We start from the raw sequence: 21715 nt of genomic DNA, 5'->3' as shown, positions 1-21715 counted from the left end.
TCCCCGTTTGTTTGATTACTGTACCTCATCCATCTTGTGACTCTGTAAATAAATACGCCCTAGCTTTTGGCTAACTCTGAACTTCCTGTCTGTGCCGTTGCGTTTGAGGTCGGTTACAAACCATAACAGTATCTAACTGTCTAGTTGTGAATCTAACTGTGTAGTTGTGAATCTAATTGTGTAGTTGTGAATCTAACTGTGTAGTTGTGTATCTATGTGTAGTGTAGTTGTGTGTCATTTCAGTCACTACAACAACATAAGCGTTAACACGTAGTTCTGGTTCTGAGATAATTCTTACAATTAATTTCAGAATGGTAAGCATTAGCTAGCTCAGCTACATAGCTTGATTAGCCTAACTATTAAAGGAACCTGCCAACATTATGGGAAATGTGCTTACTGGGTCAGACAAGAATGTACAGCAGATACCAATTTCCTCTGTACGTTCAGTAGAAAGCTATCCGGCTCCAAGCTAGCCTAGCTTAGCACAAATTAATTGAAGCAGATACGGACCACTAGCCTAGCTTTTCTTTGGCCAACAACTAGGCTAGCTGGTCTGTATATCTGCTTCCATTGATTTGAGCTAAGCTAGGCTAGCTTGCAGCCGGATAGTCAAGTCAAGTCAATTTTATTTATATAGCACATTTCCAGGCAGCGGCAGCTGGCACCAAAGTGCTTCACAGGCAGGTTGATAAAAACAAAATAATGTGATGCAAGATATAGTTGTCTACTGAACGCACAGAGAATAAATTGATATACAGTATCTATCTTCTTGTCTGACTCAGATAGTAAGTGCATTTCCCATAACGTTGGCATGTTCCTTTAACTCAACGAGAGTAATAATAATAATACATTTTATTTGGAGGCGCCTTTCAAAACACCCAAGGTCACCTTACAGGGCATAAAAACAGAACAGTCAAGAGTAAAACAATGATCTTGGCAAAAGTGTCAGTGGAGTTAAAAACAAGACAAACAATGTAAACGTATGAGATATAAAACAGTGGCACACAGGTGCAGTTATAGTGAGTATGCCCAGTAAGCAAGGCAGTTAAAAGTTTAAGAAAAGAATAAGATAAAAAGAAGTATAAAAAACAGTGAATTTAGTGAGTGCCCATTTCTGCATCACTCAATTCTCTTTACTGTTGTTCTTGGGTCCGTTGTTACAAACAAACCCTCTAACTCCCTGCAGTAATGTTGCCTGCCTAGCAAAAGTTTTGAGGTAGCGGAGTATTGGTTTAAACTTATTTTTTACATCATCCTAAAATCAGTCTTCAGTCAGCATTCTGTTAATTAACCTGACCCGCCTGATGGCCTGTTACACAGACCCATCTGGGGAGTCATCCTTTGAAGCTGTTTGGAATAGGGAAGCACTTTAATAAAACCTAAGCCTGAACAGTCCGCCTGGGTATATGTAGTTGTTATTGTTGTGTAATTGTCAGAGAATGTGCTGTGAGTAAGTGCTTTTCACCCTTTTTTCAGAACTACTTCAGCTTTCAATATCTGTTATTGTTTTAACTTTACTGGATTTTTTTAGTGTGTATCAAACTGTTTTACACAAGAAAAGGTTTTTAGTGAAGTAGACACTGCAATTGAACATCAATTTAACTTTGCACATGTCAATTTTGAACTTGGAATTATTATGCAACTGCAATACAGTTTGTGAACCCTGGCCTTTTAGATTTATTCTTCTTAGGCTCCTTTTTACTCACTTTTGTCTAGGCGGAATTTGACCTTGAAGCATGTAGAATTATACCTGTGTTTACTTCCTCAATAACTCCTGCAGTTTTTGGATTACCGTAATAACCCATATATGTGAAGAAAGCTCAGCTATGTATTAATGAGAGTGTTTTGTATAATAAAGTTTTTTGGAGAGCAGGAATAAGACAAGTGAAGGATTGTGTGTATGAGTTTGTACCGGGCTTCCTCCCGGTACGGGCTTTATATGACACAGTGATAGAATTGGAGGAGGAATACAGCTATGCATCAGTTTCTTCTGGTTTTGAAAAAATTAAAAGTGCGTTGCCAAGAGAGTGGAGAGAGAGAATAGATAATGAGTGTGGACAAATAAAAGATGTGGACTGCCAGAGTTGAAGGTAGGGAGGGGAGAGAAGCAGAAAGATATAGGTAGTGTAAAAAGTAAAGAAATATATAGATTTGTTGTCTTGAAGGAAAAGAAGATACCAGCGTCAGAGCAGGTTTGGGAGAGGGTCTTTCCGGGGCTGGTGGGAGGGACTATTTGGGGCAATGTAGATATAAAGTTTAATAGTATAGAGTGTGAACATAATGATTTTATGTTGAAACACAATAGGATGTACACAAAAACGGTGTTAAATCATATTGATAATAGTATAAGTAGGGTATGTGATGTGTGCAACGACCAAGATGAATCTTTTATGCATATGTTTATGGAATGCGATGGTCTGCAGGTGTTTCATACAAGGCTGAAAGAGGGCCTGGGGGTGAACTGGGGAGAGGGGAGGGAGAATGGGCTGGATTGGAAAAAGAGGTTTTTGTTTGGTTTTTTTTATGGGAAAAAGGAGGAGAAAAACTTGATGAATTATGTATTGAGCCATGCTAGATATGCTATTGTGTACAGAAGAAGGATAGCTTTTTTTGATCAAAAGAAGGTGGAGGTGTGGCCTTTGTTTAAAAGCATGATGAAAAAAGATCTAAAACTGGCTGGAAAATATATGAGTAAAGAAATGTTTGAGAAATGGTTTATTGACAGCGGGAAATGTATAAGGATGGAGAGAGGTCAAGTAGAGTTTTGTTTTGGATAGTGGTTTTCTTGTTTTGTATGGGGGAGGGAAGGATCTGGTTCTAATGTCAAGTTAGACCGCGCTCTCAAGATACGACACTGGGTGCTGAAGTCCCATTAAGTATTATATAAAAGAAGCAGTGAAGCCAGACCAGCACTCTCAGGTTCAAAATTTAATGGCAGCCTGAAACATCGGAATTACATATTCCTTTGTCAGTGTTATATATCTGGTTCTGAAATAATATTGTATGTATATAATTGAAATGTATAACATGTAAAATATGACTATTTTTGATAATAAAAAGTAAAAAAAAAAAAAAAGAGCAGTCGTCTGGTAATCCGGAGGCTCCCGGGTTCGATTCCCGCTCCACCCAGCCAGCGTGTCGAAGTGTCCTTGACCAAGACACTTAACCCCTAATTGCTCCCGATGAGCAGGTTGGCACCTTGCATGGTTGCCTCTGCCATCAGTGTGTGAGTGAATAGGTCAAATGTGAGGAACAAATTGTAAAGCGCTTTGGATAAAAGCGCTATATAAATGCAGCCATTTACCATTTATTTTATTTAACCAGGGGTTGAGAAATCATCAGTTTGCCACTAGGAACTGAGAGTTGACGTGCCGTTTGTATAGCTCCTTTCATACAGAAACCGCAGCTCAAAGTGCTTCACAACAGAAAAAAGACAGGCATAAAATTAGCACATAAAGTGCAGACATATAAAATCACAGTTTTTCACATTAGGATCTAACATCCCAACAGGCCATGGTTTGATTCAGTTTTAAAAATAGACAATAATAGAACGAGTCAGATAGAATAAACAGAGTAAAATAGTGCAGTATAATAAGTAGTAGAATGGAATAGACATGAAATGAGCACATAAAATGCAGACATAAAATAATATTTTTTTTACAGTGCAATAAAATAGTTCTGGAATGCAGTTTTGTATAAAGTATGGAGGTTCCCCAGCTGACTAGCTCCACCAGACTTCTTCCTAATCATGTGCCTGATGATCATGCTATAAAATAGCGTGACACATACAAAGTAATACACTGGGTCAAATTTGCTTTTAGGTATTTCAGCAAGCAGCCCGCCATCCTATCGTTAATCAATGCTCAGTGTAATGTAGTCACACACCAGCTCCTAATGGAATCACACCCATGAATATTAGATAGACTTTGCCCCCCCCCCCCCCCCCCCCCCCCCCCGGCCTGCAGCGGGGAAGTGATGAGCCAGCCTGACCCAGAACGATGGACAGTCAGGAGGGGTGAGCGTCTCAATCGCACCAGAAGACGTAAAGATACCAGATTGAGCATACTGTTATTTATGTATTAATTATTTCTAATTGAACCCTTTCACTACCACACTACAGAAGGTTAACCTTTCACTACCACACTACAGACGGTTAACCTTCTGTAGTGTGGTAGTGAAAGGGTTAACCGTCTGTAGGGTAGTGAAAGGGTTAACCTTCTGTAGTGTGGTTGTGAAAGGGTTAACTCTTTGTCGCGTGGCAGTGAAAGGGTTAACCTTCTGTATTGTCACAGTGAAACGGTTAACCCTTTGGTAGAGTGGTAGTAAAAGGGTTAACTCAGTCCTAACAAGGACACACTAGGCATATACCTCACAGGTTGTTTGCTAGTTTAGAGTGTCATCATTGATAGAACCGACTCATTGTTGATGCATTATAAATGCATCCACTATTCTTGGAATATACTATTCCGATATTTTCAACAGCATGTTCTTCTGGAGCGGTAGATAACTAAGCCCCTGTTTTTGTGTGTGCGAACACAGAAACACGCAGGTACGTGTGTACGCGTGTAAACAGACGCGCGCATACAGGCAAGATAAAATTTAATATTGAAGGGTAAGGTCGATTTGTTGAAGATGCACACACACACCCACACACACCTACACGCACGCACGCACACACACACACACACACAGATTGCTGATTATCCTTTTCTCACTTTGCTGCTCATCACTGGACCTACTTGGCTTAGATTTTATGTTTGAAACAAGACTTCCTTTTTTCTTTTAAGCTGATCTTCGTCTTTCTCGACCACTCTCTGTCTATCTTTCTCTTTCTGTCTCTCTATCTCTCTCTCTCTCTCTCTCTCTCTCTCTCTCTCTCTCTCTCTCTCTCTCTCTCTCTCTGTCTATCCTTCTCTGTCTCTCTCTCTCTGTCTCTCTCTCTTTCTCTGTCTCTCTCTCTCTCTGTCTATCCTTCTCTGTCTCTCTATCTCTTTCTCTCTCTATCTATCATTCTCTGTCTCTCTATCTCGTTCTCTCTCTCTGTCTATCTTTATCTGTCTCTCTATCTCTTTCTCTCTCTGTTTATCATTCTCTATATCTTTCTCTCTCTCTCTCTCTCTCTCTCTCTCTCTCTCTCTCTCTCTCTCTCTCTCTCTCTCTCTCTCTCTCTCTCTCTCTCTCTCTCTCTCTCTCTCTCTGTCTATCTTTCTCTGTCTCTCTTTTTCCTATCTCTCTGTCTCTGTCTCTATCTCTTTTTCTCTCTCTGTATCTATCTTTCTCCCTCTCTCTGCCTATCTTTCTCTGTCTCTCTATCTCTTTTTCTCTATCGCTCTGTCTCTATCTCTTTCTCTCTCTCTGTCTCTCTTTCTCCCTCTCTCTGTCTATATTTCTCTCTCTCTCTCTCTCTCTCTCTCTCTCTCTCTCTCTCTCTCTCTCTCTCTCTCTCTCTCTCTCTCTCTCTCTCTCTCTGTCTCTTTATCTCTTTTTCTCTCTCTCTGTGTATCTTTCTCTGTCTCTGTCTCTGTCTCTCTCTCTCTCTCTCTCTCTCTCTCTCTCTCTCTCTCTCTCTCTCTCTCTCTCTCTCTCTCTCTCTCTCTCTCTCTCTCTCTCTCTCTCTCTCTGTCTCTGTCTCTGTCTCTCTCTATCTCTTTCTCTCTCTGTCTCTCTTTCTCTGTATCTCTCCTCTTTCTCTATCGCTCTGTCTCTTTATCTGTCTCTCTCTCTTTCTTTCTTTCTCTCTCTCTGCCTATCTTTCTCGCTGTCTCTCTATCTCTCTTTATCATTCTCCCTCCTCCCCCCTCCCTCCCTCCCTCCCTCCCTCCCTCCCTCCCTCCCTCCCTCCCTCCCTATCTCCCCCCCTCCCCCCCCTCCCTCCCTCCCCCCTCCCCCTCCCTCCCTCCCTCCCTCCCTCCCTCCCTCCCCCTCCCTCCCTCCCACCCTCCCTCGCTCCCTCCCTCCCTCCCTCCCTCCCTCCCTCCTCCCTCCCCCTCCCCCCTCCCCCCTCCCTCCCTCCCTCCCTCCCCCCTTCCCTCCCTCCCTCCCTCCCTCCCTCCCTCCCACTCTCTGTAAGTTTAGAGGATGCTACTGACTGAGGTTGCACACACATCTTCCTCTGAGAGATGTGTGAGCAGGTGGGAGTTCCCAATCGACCAGAGACACTACTACTACTATTACGACACACATCTGCCGGGACGTGCGATCGCCCAGACTGGCAGAGACAGACAGACTGTGTCCGGACGAGCTGTGTGTGTGTGTGTGTGTGTGTGTGTGCGTGTCTCTGACAGGCAAAAGGAGATATGGCGGGGGACATCATGGTGGGGATGCTTTATAATGTAATACTACCTCTTCTTTTATTGGCTGGTGAGTTGGCCTGTACGTCTTGTCTCTTAGCATATTCTCAAGAGGAATATTACTTTATTGTTAATTTCGACTTCACTGTCAATTTCCACAAGGCAATACTGATTGAGTGATGGGTGCACATAATGACACATAGCCTGTAGTGGTTTAAATTCTTGTAGTATCTGAGTGAGGTTGTAACATGATCAGAAACATGATCATTCAGTCAAGAGAATGGAGACTATATTTGTGTGCAATGAATTAGACTCTTATCAATACTGTGTTTGACTAGTGAATCAATGATTGATTCAAATAACGACATAGGGTCTGTGGTAGTTTAAATTCTTAATAATAAATAAATTAGTTAATGAATAAATCTGAGTGAGGTCAACATGATCAGATACACGATTATCATCTGCAAACTCTGTTTCCTTGTACTCTGTACTTGTAGTTGTGGCAATACATGTCACATGTTCATTCTCTAGTTCTGTATAATGAATTTGCTATACTTCACTTATTATGTATGGTGAATTTGGCAGTTTCTCACAATTCTGAATACTTGTAAAAACATTTAGAACAATTATTTATCGTCATTGATAGAATTCAGTTTTTATCCAAGTTGTGTTTTAGTTCCTATACAAAGAAGTTAGAGAAAGGGACCTTTAAGATAATAATTTAGATACGATGGCTACTTCCATGGTTGTGTTTACTGCGTCATCTCACTAGACAGTAGCTCAGGGGGTAGATCGGTCATCTGGCAATCAGAAGGTTCCCGGTTTGATTCTGGCTCCTGTCGAAGTGTCCTTGAGCAAGACACTTAATCCTGATGAGCAGGTTGGCACCTTGCATGGTCGCCTTCGCAGTCGGTGTGTGAATGTGTGAGTGAATGTGAGGAACAAAAATTGTAAAGCGCTAAAAAGAAAGCTCTATATATGGGGGGGCACATTATAAATGAAAATATCATATCATATCATATATAAATGCATAATTTACAATTTAACTCAGTCCTAACAAGGACACAGTAGACCTATACCTTGCAGGTTGTTTGCTAGTTTAGAGTGAGCTATATAAATGCAGTATTGTACTTTAATACTGGAAAAAAGCATAATGATAAAAACTGCAGTGTTAAAGTGTAGTTACATTTTAGCTTGTGTGCTGTTTTAGTTCATGGCTGGCTGGCGGTCAGTAATCAATAAATTTTATCTTTAAAATGTTTTAAATGTTTATCCCAGGATGCAATAATAATACAAATAGTTTGTTGTTGTTATTGTTGTATTGTTATACTGACAATGTATTGTTGTATTGTTATACAGACAATGTATTGTTATTGTTGTATTGTTATACTGACAATGTATTGTTGTATTGTTTTACAGACAATGCATTGTTGTATTGTTTTACAGACAATGTATTGTTATTATTGTATTGTTATACAGATAATGTATGGTTATTGTTGTATTGTTATACTGACAATGTATTGTTATTTTTTATTTTTTTAAACTTTTTTTTTTTTTAGCGTTTATCGCTTTTCTGGTCAAGTATGACCGACAGAAACAGGTTGAAACGGGATGTAGAGCAGGGGAAGACAGGGTCCAGGAATCGAACTCGTGTCCCCCAGATCCGTGACGAGCACGGTTTTCCCCGACGCAGAAATAGCGCCGAGATATGCGGTGAGCTACTGGAGCTCCCCAATGTATTGTTATTTTTGTATAGTTATACAGACAAGGTATTGCTATTGTTGTATTGTTACACAGACACTATATTGTCATTGTTGTATTGTTATACAGACAATGTATTGTTATTATTGTATTGTTATACAGACAATGTATTGTTGTATTGTTATACTGACAATGTATTGTTTTACAAACAATGTATTGTTATTGTTGTATTGCTATACAGATAATGTATTGTTATTGTTGCATTGTTATACTGACAATGTATTGTTCATTTTGTATTGTTATACTGAGTAACAATGTATCGTTAATTTTGTATTGTTATACAGATAATATATTGTCATTGTTGTATTGTTATACTGACAATATATTGTTATTGGTTCAGATTCAGATTATTTTATTGTCACAGTTTCTTTTAAATGTACATACATTCAGAAAAATGTGAGACGCGTGTTTCTCCACGGCTCCACAACCGTAGTAGATTTGTAAACATAATACACAACATATATTCTATCTATACAAACTATAACTATAAACTATGACTATAAATATAAACTATAACTATAAACTAAATAAGTTATAAATAAACGATTAACTAAAATGATAAAATAAACTATAAACTATACATAATACACAACGTATATTCTATCTGTCTATCTGCCTATCTATGTTGTATTGTTACACAGACAACGTTAGTGGAGATAACTGTCAGACTGACAAGACATGCGTTTCCTTTTTCTGGAGAGATGAACGCTCCCAGGGAGACAGAGGATATACAGTCGGCTGCTGTATTGATGTCTGGGTGAATTAACAAATGTGTTTCCATTAATGAACGTCCACTTTTCCCTACATGCAATTATCATAAGTAAAGTGTGATCAAGAAGAAGTCCTGTGACTTCTACACTAACAGTGTGACCAGGTGTTCGATAGCACTTTATCATATAATAATACCAAGGAAATGATCTGTAAGGATTATGTTGTTATTTTTTTCTATTATGTTTTTATCTGGCTGTTGAAGATGGTTATGTATATCTGGGCCATTTAGTTGTCATTTCAACAAAGAAATGGGAAACCATGACATTGCTCTGGGTACTGCAGTTCTACTGTTATTTATTCATTTATTCATTATTCATTATTTCAAATGTATTTCTAAATTATTTCTAATCTAACAAAGGGCTCAGGAGGTAGAGTGGTCATCTGGTAATTGAAAGATTCCCGGTTAGATTCCCGCTCCTCCCGGGCAGCGTGTCAAAGTGTCCTTGAGCAACACACTTAACCCCTAATTGCTCCCGATTTGCAGGTTGGCACCTTGCATGGCCGCCTCCGCCGTCGGTTTGTGAATGTGTGAGTGAATGAGTGAATGTGAGGAGCAAAAATTGTAAAAGTGCTTTGGATAAAAGCTGCAATGCGCCATAAATGATATAAATGCACCATCCACTATTCCTGGAATCTACTATTCTGACTATTCTACTACTGTCCATGACCATGTTTTAAAGCAACACCAGAGTCTGTCAACCTTTTCTCAAAGATGACCCAAAAGTGAGATTGGATAAGATAATTCCTGCCGCCCCAACATTTAAATCTCATGAAAATTGTGTGCCTCTCACATCGTAGGCTACGATTTATTGTTTCATAGAGTGCAAAAAGCAACATGTCTTCATGTTGTAGGCGAGCTGCATGCCATCACAGAGACTGCATGGCATCACAGAGACTGATGCCGTCACAGAGACTGCATGCCATCACAGAGACTGCATGGCATCACAGAGACTGCATGCCATCACAGAGACTGCATGCCATCACAGAGACTGCATGCCATCACAGAGACCTCTTTGGTGACTTCCTGAAGCTGTTTGTGGTCATTTACCTATTCTTATGCCTGCACTTTCTACATTGCACTACTTTTATTGTCTTGTACCTATTATTATGTTTGCACTTTATGCATTGCTTTTATTCTGTCAACTGTATGCTAATTGTAAGCCTATGTTCATCTTATGCTATTTGCTGTGAAGCACTTTGAGCTGCAATCCATGTATGAAAGGTGCTATATAAATAAAGTTATTATTAAAGTTATTATTATTATTATTATAAACACTAAATTAGAATAGAAATACAATACAATATAATAGGACAGGGCTGTACAATTGTGCAGGATTGTAGTAGACAATCTAAATTAGAATAAAAATACAATAGTTTTCTAACCTTTATTCATCCAGGGAAGGTTGACTGAGCAGATCTGTCTCTATCTCTCTCTCTCTATCCACCAAACAGCAGCACCCTCCCTTTTCCCCCCAGGAACCATATTTACACGTCCCTTCTGCGTGTAGCTTTATGCCAAGCAAGCAGTGCAAAAATTTACCGTAGTGGCATGCAGTAATGCGCCTTTCATTTTCCGCCGCCCAGCGCCCAGGTCGCGCGGAAATAGGCTGTCTATTGCCATTCTCTTTGACAAACTCTAACCTTAACCAGCTCCTTAACAACGCCTAAACTTAACCGTTCTAACCTTAACCAACTCCGAAACAATGCCTAACCTTAACCTTAACCTTAACCATGCCTAACCTTAACCATAGAAATTATATTGCCATTCTCTTTGACAAACTCTAACCTTAACCAGCTCCTTAACAGCGCCTAAACTTAACCGTTCTAACCTTAACCAACTCCGAAACAATGCCTAACCTTAACCTTAACCTTAACCATGCCTAACCTTAACCGGCGAAAGAATACACGTTAAAAAAAAATCACGTTAAAAAATATTTTCGATGGGATTCGAACTCGCCAGCAAACGAGCCATAGGATCCACAGCCATGTGTCCTTGCCAATTGAGCTATTGCTAGATACTGAATAAGGGGCGGTGACTTATATATATTGAGCGAACCAAGGCGGGATCTCATGCGCATGCGCGGGCACCTCGCGCGAGCGCTCAGGTGCGTGCGAACCAAGGCGGGATCTCATGCGCATGCGCGGGCACCTCGCGCGAGCACGCCGGCGCACGCACGCACCTGAGCGAGCACGCCGCCGCCGGTGCACGCACGGTAGCATTTGTCTGAAAAGAAGGGCGCTTTACCGCACTGGCGTGCGGTGACGAATGCGGAAGCATTTTTGCACTGCATGCTTGGCATTAACATACAGGCGTCCCTTCTAAGGTTTCTCCCCTCCACATTGCCTGTGGTGCTTTTTTCCTATTGCTAGGTTTTTAGTGAGTTTTTCCTTACCTTCGCGTGGGGTATGTCTGGGAGTGTTGCATTTATTTATTTATTTTACATTTTATTTTGGATTTCATGGTGTTTTTGTTTTGTCCTTGATTTATTGTGATGTTTCTTCTTGACTTGTTTAAAGAAGACGTGTCCGGCCCATGGGGACATTAACGTGTGTTGTCGGGCCTTACAAATATATTTTATTTGATCTGATTAGATCAAATCATATCATATGATGAATTGAAAATGGGGGACCCTGATGTAAACAAGACGAAAGTCTTTCTCTGGTCTGCATCCCCTTAACAATTGTATGTATTGAGCTGTACTGTACTGTACCCATTCTGCAATCTGTTAATAAACTTTTCAATCAATCAATCAATCAATCACTCATACAGATGGGATTCAGCATGTTGAAGAATATACCATATGACGTGTTCTCTGTCTGTCTGTCTGTCTGTCTGTCTGTCTGTCTGTCTGTCTGTCTGTCTGTCTGTCTGTCTGTCTGTCTGTCTGTCTGTCTGTCTGTCTGTCTGTCTGTCTGTCTGTCTCTCTCTCTCTCTCTCTCTCTCTCTCTGTCTCACTCTTTCTCTCTCTCTCTGTCTCTCTCTCTGTCTCTTTGTCTCTGTCTCTCTCTTTCTCTCTCTCCCTCTCTTTCACGCTTGCTCTCCCCCTTCTCTCTCTCTCTCTCTCTCTCTCTCTCTCTCTCTCTCTCTCTCTCTCTCTCTCTCTCTCTCTCTCTCTCTCTCTCTCTCTCTCTCTCTCTCTGTCTCTCTGTCTCTCTGTCTCTCTTTCACTCTTGCTCTCCCCTAACCTATTATCACAGCTTTTTTAAATGTACAGTATAGGCCTACATTCAGAAAAACGTGAGATGCTTGTTTTTTTCCGGGGCTCCTCAACCGTAGTAGATTTATAAACAACAATACACAACGATCTATACAAACTATACAATACAGGGTATATTACAAGGTGCATTAGTCCATATATACTCACCTTCATCAGTTAGTCCATATATACTCACCTTCATCAGTTAGTCCATATATACTCACCTTCATCAGTTAGTCCATATATACTCACCTTCATCAGTTAGTCCATATATACTCACCTTCATCAGTTAATCCATATATACTCACCTTCATCAGTTAGTCCATATATACTCACCTTCATCAGTTAGTCCATATATACTCACCTTCATCAGTTGGTCCATATATACTCACCTTCATCAGTTAGTTCATATATACTCACCTTCATCAGTTAGTCCATATATACTCACCTTCATCAGTTAGTTTATATTAGGGCTGACCCCTATTAGTCGATTAGTCGACTAATCGGTCGAAAGGAGCCGTAGTCGACTGCCCACCTCTTAGTCGAATAAAAAAATATTATAATTATTTTTTTATTTTTTATTTTTTTTATCATTCTTTCCAAAAGAAAAGAGGCCTAGAAGCGTGGCTAACGCTAATCGCACGCATACCAGAGGCTAACTGCCTACGAAAACAGGCACAGAGGCACTGAAAGAGGATTTCACCCATCTAATGAACACACTAGACTAGACAAATATCAAGATGTATCCATCAGTGGACCAATTGCATGCTTTTGCAGAGGACAAGAAGCCTTCAGTCGACTCCTTCAGACATTAAGCACCCCCCACAGCCCAAATGGAATGATTAAAAAAATAATTATAATAATATTATACTAAATTTTTTTTTAATAATTTAAGTCGACTAATAGTCGACTATCCAAATCCTTAGTCGGGGACAGCCCTAGTCCATATATACTCACCTTCATCAGTTAGTCCATATATACTCACCTTCATCAGTTAGTCCATATATACTCACCTTCATCAGTTGCTCCTGCCCTCACAAAAAGGTATCATGGCTAGGGATGGGTACCGAATTCGGTACTTTTGAGGTACTGAACCGAAACACGTCGGTACTACCGAGTATCGATTCAAGTGAGATACAAAAAAAAATCCTTTTATATTAAATTTTTTTTACCTTTTTTCTTTTCATGTCGAAGTGTCCTTGAGCAAGACACTTAATCCTGATGAGCAGGTTGGCACCTTGCATGGTCGCCTTCGCAGTCGGTGTGTGAATGTGTGAGTGAATGTGAGGAACAAAAATTGTAAAGCGCTAAAAAGAAAGCTCTATATATGGGGGGCACATTATAAATGAAAATATCATATCATATCATATATAAATGCATAATTTACCATTTAACTCAGTCCTAACAAGGACACAGTAGACCTATACCTTGCAGGTTGTTTGCTAGTTTAGAGTGAGCTTCATCAGTTAGTCCATATATACTCACCTTCATCAGTTAGTTTATATTAGGGCTGACCCCTATTAGTCAATTAGTCGACTAATCGGTCGAAAGGAGCCGTAGTCGACTGCCCGCCTCTTAGTCGAATAAAAAAAATTATAATTCTTTTTTTATTTAAATTTTTTTTATCATTCTTTCCAAAAGAAACAAGGCCTAGAAGCGTGGCTAACGCTAATCGCACGCATACCAGAGGCTAACTGCCTACGAAAACAGGCACAGAGGCACTGAAAGAGGATTTCACCCATCTAATGAACACACTAGACTAGACAAATATCAAGATGTATCCATCAGTGGACCAATTGCATGCTTTTGCAGAGGACAAGAAGCCTTCAGTCGACTCCTTCAGACATTAAGCACCCCCCACAGCCCAAATGGAATGATTAAAAAAAAGAAAATAATAATATTATACTAAAAGAAATTAAAATAATTTAAGTCGACTAATAGTCGACTAACGGCAAATTTTGGCCAATCATAGTCGACTATCCAAATCCTTAGTCGGGGACAGCCCTAGTCCATATATACTCACCTTCATCAGTTAGTCCATATATACTCACCTTCATCAGTTAGTTCAGTGGTTCCCAAAGTCGGGGTTGCGACCCAAAGGTGGGCCGCGAGCAGCCACGGGTGGGCCGCGAGATGATTTCCAAAAAAAATTAAAAAATACAATTTTAAAAAAAATTGTCAGGCCACTGAACTTAGAAGCAGGCCAGGACAGTGTTTCTAGTTGTATTCAAACATTCTATTCTATTGTATTCTAAAATGTGACTATATGGTTTTATATTAACTTAATAAATAAACAAAAACAAAAAATCTACTTATTTCAACGAACATTTCAAACTAAATAACAGATTATGCACATAAAATGCTGAAAACAACCGAAGCAACAATAGTATTTTAATGAGGCTATTATTATTATCATTATTATTTTGCAACAAGTTAGCCCTCTCATAAATAGCACATATAAATGAATAACTAACTTGAACTAACTTAATAGGATTGAAGTGATATTTGGCTTAAAAAATCAGTCGCATGACAAAAAAAAAAAAAAAAAAAAGCCTGACGATGTGCATTGGGCCGCGGCTCTCTGACGCCTTCTTTTCTGGGTCCTGGCCTGAAAAGTTTGGGAACCCCTGAGTTAGTTCATATATACTCACCTTCATCAGTTAGTCCATATATACTCACCTTCATCAGTTGGTCCATATATACTCACCTTCATCAGTTAGTCCATATATACTCACCTTTTCATCAGTTAGTCCATATATACTCACCTTCATCAGTTAGTCCATATATACTCACCTTCATCAGTTAGTCCATATATACTCACCTTCATCAGTTGCTCCTGCCCTCACAAAAAGGTATCATGGCTAGGGATGGGTACCGAATTCGGTACTTTTGAGGTACCGAACCGAAACACGTTGGTACTACCGAGTATCGATTCAAGTGAGATACAAAAAAAAATAATCCTTTTTATTTATTTTTTTTACCTTTTTTCTTTTCATGTCAACGTTCACACGCACAATATATGCTTACCTAGGATTTGACTTGATTCAACAACAAAGCAGTCGGAGCAATGGCAAGCCGAAAACTGTCGAAATTATAGTTATTTGAAGTTTGGATTTATTTTTTCACGACTGAGGTAGGTCTGAGGTAGGTTTATTTCTTGAGAATAAAGTACCGAAAAAAGGTACCGTTGGGTATCGGTATCGATTCACAGGTACCGGTACCGGTACCGTATCGGTTCAAATGTGAAAGGTACCCATCCCTAATCATGGCACAGTATTTTGATGGTATTTTTTGTTTCACATTGTAGGGGAGAACGGGGGACGTTGTCACACTTTTTTACTCTAGTGTGAATTGCTCATAATCAAAACATCTTTCAATAGTCATTCCTACATTAAATTGAAGCTTAAGATGTTGGCTTGAAATGTCTCATTTTCCAACGTATTGTAACAAAGAGTTAATCACCTATCAAAGACACTCTGACACATTGTGACAACCAACCCCATCATGGAGATGGTTGTCACACACTATGGGGTTGGTTGTTGTCACCATGTGTTTTAATGGGAAAATCTTAAAAAGAAGACAAGAAGGCAGAACTCAATTTGAAAGTTTAATTGCATTGACAAGTTGACAAATACATAACTTAATGCATATTAACTTGAACATAAACAGGAAACACATCTTTAGGCCATCCTATATAACAAAATAAGAACACAATAAATCGGCCTAACAATAATAGCCTACACAACATGAATGAATGAATGAATGAAAACTTTATTTAACCGATTGCAGAATGGGTAAAATACAGTACGGCTCAATACACACAATTGTTAAGGGGATGCAGACCAGAGAAAGACATTTGTCTTGTTTACATCAGGGTCCCCCATTTTCAATTCATAGTTGTAACATGTGACAACCAACCCCAAATAAAATGTGACGACCAACCCCAACTGGAATGTCTTGATAGCATCAAGGCTAACAGCCATCTAACAACTAGTTTAGCTAGCTAACAACAATCTAAACTATAGCTATCCCTTCACACTTTTTAAGGGTAATAATTGTTTCATTATAAACCAATTGTGTAAAAGCCTAGGAGAAAAATACTGAGGAGCGGAATATTTACAAATGACATGAAAAACACAAAAAGTCATCTCACCTCAAATTCAGCTGTTTCACTCCAAATATGACAATGTAGGTGAACTCTGACCCCAATTCTGGACATTTAAATACCAAATACCACACAGGATCCTCTGGTGGTGAAATATATAATGAATGTGACAACCTACCAGTGTGACAACGTTCCCCGTTCTCCCCTACTCTCTGGAATCCGGCTCTTATGGAAAGGAATATATATACTGTATATATAGTGTGTATATATTCAGTTATATACACACTACAATTATAATTTACAATTTAGTAATTTAGCCGACGCTTTTATCGAAAGCAACTTACAGATTGTGTACAATTGACAGAAGATGTGACCAGGAGGGTTACATCTCTGGCAGCTAAGGGTCAGTGGCGTTGTTCGTCAAATAGTGTCTAGCTTGAGTGTTACACTCTGAGTGCATAGTAGTATAGACATATTAGCAAGATAGGTAGTAGTATAGTAGTATAGGAATAGTAGCGTAGTATTAGGGTACTTAATAGTAAAAAGGTTAGAAGGTTAGTATTTTCTTTTTTGCCCAGATATGTTTTCAGATTATTGTTTGGAGAGGTGTGTTTTTAGTTGATGGTAGAAAGACTGAATACAGTTATATACACACTAAATACTGTTATAATAGTTATAATACAGTTATATACACACTAAATACATTTATAATAGTTTGTATAAACATACAACCACAGTCCTGTTGGCCACTCCATCACACTGTCTAAAATAAATAAATAAAATAAACTTTTTAACACTTTCTTTTTCAAGTAACCTTGCTGAATCCAGTTTCTTGTTTTTGTTTCATCAACTCAATTGAGAGAGGGAATCTGAAATATAATATATATAATATATAATACTATAATATACGTTTTCTCCACTCCTATTTAATGGATTCAAGCCATTGAAGATTACTTAAACAAAAGGAAATTAGTTGAGACAACATACTTGCACATCTGTAAATTGGTCATCGTTACACACTCATAATTGGCTTACACTCATTTACAAAACTTATTTGATACACCTGTTAAAATTGGCATCAACACCAGAGCATATACAGATGGAGCCATATTCTCACAACAACACGTGTTCGCTTTCTCTCTCTCTCTCTCTCTCTCTCTCGCTCTCTCTCTCTCTCTCTCTCTCTCTCTCTCTCTCTCTCTCTCTCTCTCGCTCTCCCCCCTCCCTCCCTCTCTCTCTCTCCCTCCCACCTCTTCGGTTTCAGATTCAGATTATTTTATTGTTACAGCTTTTTTAAATGTACATACATTCAGAAAAACACGAGATGCTTGTTTTCCCTGGCTCCTCAACCATCGTAGATTTGTAAACAATACACAACGATCTATACAAACTATACAATGCCAGGTATATGTCCTCGTTCCGCTACAACGGTCTGTCCTCTCTGTCCTCAGCGTCCTCGTTCCGCTACAACGGTCTGTCCTTGGTGTATTTCCTCTACCTGCTGGCTCTGCCCCTGCTGCCCAGCCCCACCCCAGACACCATGAAAGGTAAGGTGGGAAGTTAGACGGTTGCTATACTAATTATTATTTTATTGCATTATTTTACTTTGTCTATTCTATTTTACTCTTTTATTACTATAGTCTATCTTCTGGACCACTTTGTTTTGTATCAGTGATAATAAAACCGTAAACAAAGAGGCGTATTATGATGTTAGATCCTAATGTTCTATGCCTTACCTTGACTTTGTCTATTTTGCTGCTGTCTATTTTATGCACCTGTTATGCTTATTCTATGCCTAATTTTATGTCTGCACTTTATGCATTGCTCTTGATCTGCCAATTTTGTGCTCATGTTATGCCTGTCTTTTTTATTGCTGTGAAGCACTTTGAGCTGTAATTCTTGTATGAAAGGTGCTATACAAATAAAGTTACAGACGATCGGACACTTACATCAACTTGACGTTTGTCTCATGATCGTCGTGATGTATTTATTATAATTTTTTTAATCTGTGGCTGCTTTTCACACAAGATTTTTCAAACCATCTTTACTTCCAAATATCCATCTGTCAGCTCAGCAATGCGTTTTGCGGAGGACCTGTTCAGACACACACACACACACACGCACACACACACACACACACACGCACACGCACACGCACACGCACACGCACACACACACATACTCAAATGCTAGCCTAGTCCTAGTTAGTTAGTTCTCTTTGTACCAAAAATGTGTTTCTTCAGAACTTCTGTACTATTTCTCGAGGTGAAAAGAGAATGATTTGCTCCTGTTTAAGAACTTTTAGTTGTGGGTGCTAATAGTTAGCTCTTGTCCTTAAACTGTGTGTACGTGTGTGCGTGTGTGGTGTGTGCGCACGCCCGCCGTGGCATGTGTGTGTGTGGTGTGTGTGCATGCCCGTGGCATGTGTGTTTATGTGTGTAGCAGCAATCTGTGCAGTGTGTGTGTGTGTTTTCTCCATATTGATCAATGCGTTGTGGTGAATTAAGGCATCCATACTCCTCCCTCAAGGTACTTTGTAAAGGGGATGTGGTCAGAACAGTCAACAGATCAATTATACATAACCTGGTAATTACTGTGTAGGATTAAAAGACGTGGTGTCAGCTCTTTTGACATCTCTTTTTTCTACTCCCCCCCCCTTCCATTCCTCCGCATCCCTCCCTCCGCGCCTTTGTCCCCGTTTTCAGTTTTTATTCTCCTCTTTAGCATCTATAGGGGCGCCAGTGCACCAAGATGTCGGCAATCAGATGTCCTGATTTAGGTTTTAAAAAGCTAAATCTGATTCGCTATATTTGATTGTGTTTCTATGGATGATTGTTGGCCGGTTGTATAACTGGCATTTTGTGACAAATGATTTGTAGTTTAACCCTTTCACTACCACAATATAGAAGTTAACCATCTGTAGTGTGGTAGTGAAATGTTAACCATCTGTAGTGTGGTAGTGAAAGGTTAACCATCTGTAGTGTGGTAGTGAAATGTTAACCATCTGTAGTGTGGTAGTGAAAGGTTAACCTTCTGTAGTGTGGTAGTGAGAGGTTAAACTTCTGTAGTGTGGTTGTGAAAGGTTAACCTTCTGTAGTGTGGTTGTGAAAGGTTAACCTTCTGTAGTGTGATTGTGAAAGGTTAACCTTCTGTAGTGTGGTAGTGAAAGGTTAACCTTCTGTAGTGTGGTAGTGAAAGGTTAACCTTCTGTAGTGTGGTAGTGAAAGGTTAACCTTCTGTAGTGTGGTAGTGAAAGGTTAACGGAAGGTTATGTATATAACCTAGTTATATGAGTACTGGCTAAGCGTCCCGCTCTTAAGCCTATCGAGATATACCTCATCTCATGTACCTATTGTACTCCATCAACGAAAAAACAAGTACACCCACACCTGCCGGGTCCCGCCCCTATGGAGGCGTAGCCTATAAGACAGTAGGCATGGTCACCAAACACTCTTCCTCGCCAAAAATCCCGTTTCCAGTAAAAGATCCCTCAAAAAGGGAACTCAGGGCCGCTTAAGAGCGGGACGCTTAGCCAGTACTCATATAACTAGGTTATATACATAACCTTCCGTTATATTATCGTACTTGGCCATCGCGTCCCGCTCTTAAGCCTATCGAGATATGGGGTAGAGCGGACGCGAGGCCCGACAAATGTACCCCCTGAGGACCCGTAAGCCCACATCAAGGGGTTGGGGAGCCCCGTCACCCCATCCTTCCTAATGAAGAGGGGGCGCAGTCAACTCCACCTGAGTGCGAGCAAGAGGGCACTAGAACCCCTTGAACACACAGCACAGGCGGAACCACGTGTGACCTAACACACTGTGGCCCATACCCACACACTCCTGCTACCCTACCAAAGGACGAGAAGCAGGAAAGGCCACGGACCCCAGAACCGCCTGGGAGACAGAACCCCCGGTCATGTCCATGAGGTAAAACCTTACAAAGGGGCCCGGGGAGTATCATGAAGCTGCAGCACAGATGTCCTCCACCGAGGCCCCACCCAGCAGAGCAGCAGAGGCAGCCACCCCACGAGTGGAGTGCGCCCTGACGCCCCCAGGGGGATCCAGCCCGGCCAACGTGTAGCAGAGGGCAATGCCCTCGCACAACCAATGGGACAGGCGTTGTTCGATAGTGCCTTACCGGCATGAGAACCACCGTGACAGACAAAAAGCTGATCGGTGACCCCGAGGTCCTGAGTACGGCTGAGGTAATTCCCAAAGCACGGACCGGACATGACGGGTGAAGGCCCGCATCTAACTCACTAGCGTGAGGAGGCGGATGAAACGCCTGAACCACAAACCTGTCGATTCAACGCCCAGGATACGAGGCCGTGCTCTCTCTTCTTCTGGCTGCGCGGTGTGAGGCGGTGTGGGGCCTAGGACAATACCGCCCGCGCTCCAGCAGAAGACCAAAATCCCCTGCGGAGAGGGGAACCCTGAGCGGTTATAGCTTGCGGCTAGGTCAAAGCTAATAACGTCAACAACCTTGCGCGATGTGTCGACGTCGGCTGGCCCTCAAGGCCCCGCCACCAGACACAATTTTTTTTGATAGAAAAAACAGCAATTCGAACACAGTTCTAATCGCTGCCAATTCCATACCGTGGCGGTACAGGCTTTAGCAGCCCACCAGCCACTCGCCAGGCCGACCCACCCATGGCGTCGGCCGGGCGGGGCACTGTTTCAATATGTCAAAAGCAAAGGACTGATGTTAACACGGAGCACCATTGGTGGTTGCAAACAGCAACCTCCACTGTGGTGTGCACCATGAAGGGGTTAAATGAACAAAAGAACTAACACCACAAAATACTGTAGAATGAGCAAGCCCATATACACAACGTTAAGGGGAGGCGGACCAGAGAGAACCAGTCCCGCATTCATTCAAAATATTCACAACAGCACACCAGCCCCAGCTTAGCCCATTTACCAAAAAAGGTAAACAAAGCCCCCCCGCACTACTCCCCCAATAGACACCGATTGACCGTCAGCATGAATGGTTGAGAGAAGAGAAAGCTGTAGCATAGACAGACCTTCTCATAGCAGAGAGACAGAACAAAACAGTAGCCCACTACACTACTATAGCATAGCGTTCAACGCTACTATGGACAGAAAACAGTCAGCTGAGCCACAACACGGGCCGCCGTTAAGTCCCATCCTGCAGTAGCAAGCTCTACTGCTACCCGCCGAGCCTCAAGCATCGGCTCCCAGGTGGGAACACCGTTCAACAAACCCCGCCGGGACACAGGAGTAACGCTACCTGGCTAGGCTACCTAGCCACGGCCTACCCTGTTGTCAACCCATTTACCTGTAAAAAAGGTAAATAGGACTCAGCAAAACCCCCTCATCAGCTACCGACTGACCTTCATTGATGAACCGGGCAAGAGGAGGGAAAAGCGACAACATCCCACGGCGGAGACATTAGAACAGCGTACCAGTAGTGTTAGCATGTAGCATTAGCATTAGCATGTAGCGTTAGCATTAGTTATAATTATAATAATTTAATTTAGGACCTGCTCAGAGGTCATCATTCGGCACGCATGCGATGCATGAATGCGATTCGTATCTGCGATTAACCCATCCCGTCGTCCTTCCCCC

The 21715-nt window shown here is 41.0% G+C and overlaps 1 protein-coding gene across 1 annotated transcript in view; it reads left to right on the top strand.

Moving 5' to 3' along the window:
* Positions 1 to 17436: 17436 nt before the first annotated feature.
* Positions 17437 to 21715, top strand: part of LOC311244147 (piezo-type mechanosensitive ion channel component 2) — a 148247-nt gene continuing 143968 nt past the window's right edge. Inside the window, 2 exon segments of the mRNA XM_084333555.1 lie at positions 17437 to 17486; positions 17576 to 17671. Of these exon segments, the coding sequence (XP_084189681.1) occupies positions 17665 to 17671 (7 nt within the window). The 5' untranslated portion in view covers positions 17437 to 17486; positions 17576 to 17664.

Source organism: Notolepis coatsorum, assembly GCF_963971535.1.
Source record: "Notolepis coatsorum genome assembly, chromosome: 17".
NCBI classification, from domain to species: domain Eukaryota; kingdom Metazoa; phylum Chordata; class Actinopteri; order Aulopiformes; family Paralepididae; genus Notolepis; species Notolepis coatsorum.
The sequence above is the reverse complement of the archived record's forward strand: the minus strand, read 5'-3'. Positions and strand labels throughout refer to the sequence as shown.